Source organism: Arachis ipaensis, chromosome B09 (genome assembly GCF_000816755.2).
Source record: "Arachis ipaensis cultivar K30076 chromosome B09, Araip1.1, whole genome shotgun sequence".
NCBI lineage: Eukaryota > Viridiplantae > Streptophyta > Magnoliopsida > Fabales > Fabaceae > Arachis > Arachis ipaensis.
Window position 1 is genome coordinate 132,207,689 of NC_029793.2, and position 7,397 is coordinate 132,215,085.

The following is a 7,397-nucleotide window of genomic DNA, read 5'->3' on the forward strand; positions in this document are numbered from 1 at the left end:
TTATAATTTAATATTTTAAAAAAAAATTATAGTAATTTTAATTTTAATAAAATATGATATAAATAAGGTCACGTCAATATTAAAATAAAAAATACTTATCTAATAAATTTAAAGAGGGAATAATATATTAACAAAAAAATAAAATTAATTTTTTAAAAATAATAGAAAAGCAGCTGAACAGGCACGATAGTGCCTGTTGAGCCGCTAGTATATATAAAATGCAACATCTTTTGCTCGTTATATTAGCTACACAAATCAAGCAATTTCATCATAACGTTTTTATGATTTATTCACGATATAAGAGTCACAGGAAAGCATCGTTATTATTGTTTCCTTTTGTTTCCCCTTTGGGTGTACTCTATTATTTTATATTTTAAAATAAATATTATATATTTTTTCTTAACAAATTAATATATGAACGAAGGTAAAAAAAATTATATCATCGGAGACATATCTATTTTATTTAATTTCTGTCTGCAATATATCTGCAAACGCCATTGTGATAATGATGTGATGTATGGAAGGAATAATTTTCAGAATTGACTATAACACAATAAAAAACAGTGCTTCTGGTCCTCCCCAAATCTCAGAATCTAAAAAACGGTCGTCAATTACTACATTGGATTGGATAAGAAATGATTATTCTGGAACCGAACTCTCTTTCCCAATAAGTATCCATCCTATCCGATCCAAGTGTGTATACATTTCTATACCCATTGCTGATAAATACAACAATATGTAACCAATACACCAAATATACTGTTAAAAAAAATACAATTTATAGCCAATTTTCCACCAAGAATTTTCAAACGCTATTTGTTTAGCACTTTTGGAAGTCTCGTTATTAAACTACGTTTTTATCTTAACTCATAACAACCATAAAAAAAAATCTCACAACTCATAAATTCAATTTAACAAAATACATAAATTTAATTATAAGTTTAGTTTTTATTTTTTATCTTATTTTTATTTTATTTTTTATTTTTTAATAGTCTATATGTAAAATATAAGTTGTATAATAGAAGTTGTTAAAAATTTTTAATTTAACTTTCATAATTTTTGCAGAGAATTATTGTATTATCTTCATAAATTTTAATCAATAAAAAGATACATAACAAAACATTTCTTATCTTTGCGTTATTGCGTACTCTTTACGTACTATTTTAATTTTATTACTTGTTATTATAAGATGAATTAATTCGTTACATACAACAATTGAATAATCACAACATGCATATAAAATTAAACTACATAGATTTTAATTCATCATTGGTATTTTAACACCCTACAGGACAAGTAATCAATGATCTTTTGAAAGTTGTAGAATTATTTATGAATATTAATTTTTGCACCGTTTGATATATATTATAAAGTTCGAGATCATTGTGATGGAGAATTGTAGATAACGTAGTGACAGAATTTGACAAGTGTCCCACCACCTGTCAGCAAAGGAGAACACGTGTATGGCTTTATTTTACTACACGTGTCCTCAACACACCGATGATTGTTTCTATATAATACTTCGTTATAGCAGCACTAGGGAAGTAAGTATTCTCACTCACCGAACAGTGTAGAAAATATACAAGGCATTATTGTGAAGAAAAAGAGAAAGAGAGATTATGGCAACGGTTGGAAGGAATGTGGCAGCTCCTCTGCTATTTCTGAACTTGGTCATGTATTTCATTGTCCTTGGTTTTGCTAGCTGGTGCCTCAACAAGTTCATCAATGGCCAAACTAATCACCCCAGTAAGTATCAACACTTAAATATTTGTGTATTTGATTTATTTAATCCAAATTGATTATTCATTTAAAAATAATTTGAATAATAGGTTTTGGAGGAAATGGTGCAACCATGTTCTTCTTGACGTTCTCCATGCTAGCGGCGGTTCTTGGAATAGTTTCCAAATTCTTAGGCGGCAATCACATTAGAACATGGAGGAATGACAGCTTGGCAGCTGCCGGAGCCACTTCAGTTGTTGCCTGGGCCGTCACGGCTCTCGCCTTTGGGTAGAAACGTCATTTCATTCTCTCCATCAATTAGTGATATATCTTGAAAATATTTTCTAAATTTAATTTGGTGACTTAATATGTTTATGCAGCTTGGCATGCAAGCAGATAAATATAGGAGGACATAGAGGGTGGAGGTTGAGGATTGTGGAGGCGTTCATAATCATTCTCACGTTTACACAATTGCTTTACTTGTTGCTTATCCATGCTGGCTTGTATAGTACCAGATATGGCCCTGGCTACCGTGACTCCGACTACGGCGTCGGAGGTGCTACTACTGGAGACCCTATGCACAAGGGTGCTGGTGTTCCCACTTCTAGTGCTCGTGTCTGATCATCGATCATCTAAGTCATCCAACTGTTGGGAGACTATGTTGTAGTATTTTCACTCTGTATATGAATGTTTTCAATTACCTTTTTGTATTTTCTGCCTTCTCCCATCTCGTATTGTACTCCATCAATAACGTAACGTTATATGCTAAAAAACGTTGTGGATTATACTTTTTTTAAGAGTTTTGACATATATTAATTACTTTTTTAAAGAGTTTTGACATATATTAATTTTTAGAAGGTTTTCCCGCACTGAGAGGATGATGATATAATTTAATCTTAACAAAACTAAATAGAACGTGATGGATTGAGTACTAAAGTAAGAGAGTAATCATGAATGCATTAGAAGTATAGTCTTTAAAGTGCATAATTTAGGCAGCAAATATGAACCAATATTGGAGTCTAAAAGTGTTGATGGACTTTTATTTTCATTTTTGATTTATTCTAATCTTCTGTACTTCGAAATTTATCAAATACCTTGAAAGTAATTCTTTTTTATTTTTATTGTTTTACTCTAGCTCGCTTCAGATCAAAAATTGATGAAAGAATAGAGGGTAATAGCCTTTATTTTTAGGATAGGTCATCGATTATTGTCAATTGTGGGTTTTTGCCAGTTTGACTCATTGTTGAATCCCATAAATTTTACTAAGTAATCTGAGTGATGAACTAAGATGTCATTTCAACAAAATACGTTATAATTTAGTTTTATAGTGAATTAAGAAATCAAAAGAGTTGAAAAGGAGCAAAGGTGTCATTAACATAATTTTAGATTCTCACACAATACCGTCTTTCTTTAGTGAATGTCTCTTTGGTGGAGACAGCTCCTTTCCATGTCAAGTGGAGTCACATTTATTTGACTTATCACCTTAAAAATGCAGACACACAAAAAACTGAATCATCACTTCACTTTGTGGGAGTGGTCTCATTTGTGTATATAAATACCAGTATTATTTGTACAATTTTGATCGTGACTTAAATTCAATTGTCCTAATATAATTGCCATCTTCATGTTTTCTTTCACATTTCCAATATACATAAAAACTAAAAAAATAAAAAAATGAAATGACAAAGGTGTAATTATTTGAAAACTATTTTTTCGAAAAATATTGATTGGTGGATGGATTTCTATTTTGGGATCTAGAAAACCTCCAAAAAGACCATCAATAATCCTCTTGTTTTCTTTACTGTACTCACATCACGAGAGGGAGTACTCATCCAATTACACAGTACACTTAGCCACGTGCTCCCAAGCTGAGCTTCACCACTCTTCGCACGTGGCACGTTTCCATATCCCATGCTCTAAATCATTCACCTACTCCTTCTACGGTACTAGCATACAATTCTCAGCCTTTTTACTTTTTTTTTTTTAGTAAATGGTTATTTTTGTGTAATTTTTTTTGAATTTGACAAAGTAGTCCTAATTAGTGGGTTTAGAGGTGTAAATTAAAATAGTTGCATATTAAAAGTACTTATCAATATACATTGAAAGTGTTGTTTCTTAACTTTTTTGCATTTTGAAAATTTTGAAGATATCTAAATTAACTAAATCATATATGTATAGGTTTTTCTATTGATTAATAAAGAGATTTATGTTTTCTAATTTTTCGATGTTTATGTATAGTTTTTGAATTTCAGTTTCTTTTACGATAATTATAGATACATAAATTTAAAAAAAAATAGATGTTTATAGGTTTTTATTAATAAAAAATGAGACACATAAATTTTATTGATTAATAAAGAGACTCATGTATGTATTTTAATAAAATAATGGTTACAGGTATGTTAGTTTAGGAATTTTAGTTAAAATTTATGTATCCATGCTAAAAGTAATTAAAAATTCATTATTATTATTATTATTATTATTATTATTATTATTGATTGGATTTAAATATGAATAGACATTGATATTAAAAGTTTCAAGGTAGTGTATCAATATAGTTTTTGATGTATTTTTGATCATTCTGAACTCAATATTGTTAGTGACATGGTTCAAATTTTTTCACGCTAAACATATTAAAATAATGTTGTATGTATTTTGACGTTAAAGAAGGTACTAAACGACATATTTGAGGGTTTGAACAATATTAAAACGTTATATCTCTCCCTTTTAAACAATTAACTTTCAGATGACATTGTTTAATGCATTTTTTAGCGCCAAAATGTGTATGATGTCGTTTTAATATGTCTAATGTGATAAGGTTTGAGTTACTCACTAACTATGTTGAACTCCAATAATAAAAAATACACAAAAAAACTATATTAGTATATTTTTTTCAATCTAAAAAATTAAATTATAATAATTAAAAAGTTAAAAACTAAACCAATACAATTTGTTAATCTCAATACCAAAATTTCATATTATGTGTACATCATGCATTCATGCTACGTTCACAATTTTAGCAAGTTTTCATTGTTTTTGTTGATATTTATTTTATCAGTGTTAAAATTTAACAGGATAACTATGAAATAAATCGATAACTATTCAACATATGGAGGAGGGGAATTTTTAGATTTTTGAAAGTATTTTTTATTGGCGGATATTTATTATCTTTTTATTATAACTGAATTCTGATTTAATATTATCTCCATTTTAACATTTTAAAAATGTCTAATGCTTTATTTAATTGTTTTCTAAGAAATTGTTTTTTAAGTAACAATCAGCCAATAAAATAACAAATAATCAATTATTAAAAGTTTGTATTGTTATTACAGTGAGAAAGAAAAAATTGAAAATAAAAAATTATTGACTGAAAAATATTAGTTTTTAAATAAAAATAATATTATAACTAATAAAATTTATTATTTTAGATCAATAAATATATTTTTATATATAATATTTAAATAATAAATTCTAAAATTTAAATATTAAATTTTAATAATATAAAAATAAAATGTTGATTAATATTAATAAATAGTGCTGGTTTCTTAACATATATTCCTTTAAATAATGATGTATATGCATATTTTGTGAAATTAATATAGACCAGCCACCAAATGAAAAATAATTTGTACTACTTGAAGATCACCAATAATAATATGACTTGGCCAAACAAAGTTAATACGGTAGGCCAAATAATCTGAGTCTAATTAGTGTTATAAATGGCACAAAGAATATACTAGCATTTGTACTTACAAAAGTTTCAAACACTAACATAATTATATATAAAAAGAATTAAATCTATCTTGTTAAAATATTATATTTTGAATGAGCATATTTTTGTTGAAATCCATTTCTGATGGTTATAACTTATAACATAAATTCAATTCTTTCATTTTTACAGGAACAAATGATAGTTTATTCTAATGCAATAATGATGCCGTTTGCAAAACATCCTAATAGATAGTTAGATTAGATTTGGTGTCTATGTAATATATATATAGAAGGGAAATAACTCAACTTAGTTAACCTAAAACAGCATATAGTTCTTTAGCATACAAAGAATACAATTTGTGTGAATAAAATCCTGAATCTTGAGAGTATCTTTAGGGATATAGATAGTGATGAGAGGAAAGGGGGAAAGAAAAAATAAATAAAATAAAATAAGAAGCAAAAGAAGTCCAAGTTTCCACAAAAACAAATCTGAGTCCCACCCACTTAACAGTTGCCCCAAAAGCAATAACAAGAAGATTCAGAAGGCCATCACCAAAACCACTAATCCAACACTCACTCACTCACTTCATTCTTCATGCTAAATCCAAACCATGTCTGACCCTCCCACCACCCCATTGGCACCACCTCCAATCATACCTTCCCAACCCCACCACCCTCACCACCACCACCACCACCACCACCCTCCTCCTCACCTCCCCCTCATCCACCACTCCACCGCCACTCCACCACCCCCTTCTCCATCTCCCTCCTCCTCCACCTCCTTAGCCAGAGAATACCGCAAAGGAAACTGGACCATCCAAGAAACCCTCATCCTCATCACAGCCAAGAAACTCGACGACGAGCGCAGACTCAAAACCGCATCATCGTCGTCGTCGTCGTCATCAGCCTCTCCTGCATGCTCCACCACCCCAACAAGTAGAAGCAGCGGCGAGTTAAGGTGGAAGTGGGTTGAGAACTATTGCTGGAGCCATGGGTGTTTGAGGTCTCAGAATCAATGCAATGACAAATGGGACAACTTGCTCCGTGATTACAAGAAGGTTCGCGACTATGAATCCAAATCACAATCACAACAACCAAACTACGACGACAACAAAGACTTATTACCTTCTTATTGGACCCTCAACAAGCAACAGAGGAAAGAACACAACCTCCCTTCTAACATGGTCTTCGAAGTTTACCAAGCCATTTGCGAAGTTCTTCAAAGGAAACAAACTCAAACTCAACCTCAAAGAATAACCGCCGCAACTCCAACAACACCAATAACAACAATAACCACCCCACAACAAACTCAACCTCAACCTATCACAATAGTAACTTCACCACAACCACCGCCTCTTCTTCCACCTCCGCCTCCACCTGCACCGCCACCGCCGCCGCCACCACCACTACCCCCTCCTCCTCCTCCTCCTCCGCCGGCGCCACCTCAGGCTCCGACCAGCTCCACCACTCCGGTGGTTTCAGGTAATGCACAATGTGCTAACTGCTAACTCAGTGTCACTCATTACTCACAAAGCTTTCTTTCTTCTTCTTTTTTCTTTTTTTTTTTTTTCAAAAACATAATATTTTTGTTTAAAATTTATTATTATTTTTGGATGTTGTGTTGTGAGTGGGTTATCGGTCAAACTTGCAGGGTCTGAAAACCCTGCCACATTTAATGGGTCCCATTTTTCTAACTCTTCATCTTTTTTTTTTTTTCTAATACCGTACAACCGGTTCCACAATACTTAAAATACACCCGAAACCCTCTTCGTGATCTCTGACCGTTGGATCAATCCGTGGATTTTATCACACGGTGGGCGAGGACTGTTTTCGTGCCATTGGTGCTTTCTCACACCACGTTGCTTCACTGCACAAAGATTCTGCTTCTCATTAAAAAATATATATATTCAGGAAATTAGAAGTGTTATGCTTTTCTATATTTTAAAATTTTAATTTAATTTTTAGTTTCC

The 7,397-nt window shown here is 31.3% G+C and overlaps 2 protein-coding genes across 2 annotated transcripts in view; both read left to right on the forward strand.

Annotated features, from left to right (window-relative positions):
* LOC107616658 lies at positions 1,526–2,514 on the forward strand. The gene is made up of 3 exons (XM_016318614.2): positions 1,526–1,746; positions 1,830–2,007; positions 2,100–2,514. The coding sequence occupies exons 1-3, from the start codon at positions 1,620–1,622 to the stop codon at positions 2,338–2,340; spliced, it is 546 nt and encodes a 181-aa protein (XP_016174100.1). The 5' UTR covers positions 1,526–1,619; the 3' UTR covers positions 2,341–2,514.
* Positions 5,731–7,397, forward strand: part of LOC107616454 (wiskott-Aldrich syndrome protein family member 2-like) — a 2,869-nt gene continuing 1,202 nt past the window's right edge. Inside the window, exon 1 of the mRNA XM_016318410.2 lies at positions 5,731–6,909. Coding sequence (XP_016173896.1) covers positions 6,039–6,909 — 871 coding nt within the window. The 5' untranslated portion in view covers positions 5,731–6,038. The remainder of the gene's footprint in view (positions 6,910–7,397) is intronic.

Bases quoted from the DNA above. Each gene is read 5' to 3' on its own strand.
- LOC107616658 (XM_016318614.2), top strand. From the start codon at position 1,620: ATGGCAACGGTTGGAAGGAATGTGGCAGCTCCTCTGCTATTTCTGAAC. The intron at 1,747-1,829 runs GTAAGTATCAAC...TTTGAATAATAG, and splicing joins TGGCCAAACTAATCACCCCA to GTTTTGGAGGAAATGGTGCA. The intron at 2,008-2,099 runs GTAGAAACGTCA...ATGTTTATGCAG, and splicing joins GTCACGGCTCTCGCCTTTGG to CTTGGCATGCAAGCAGATAA.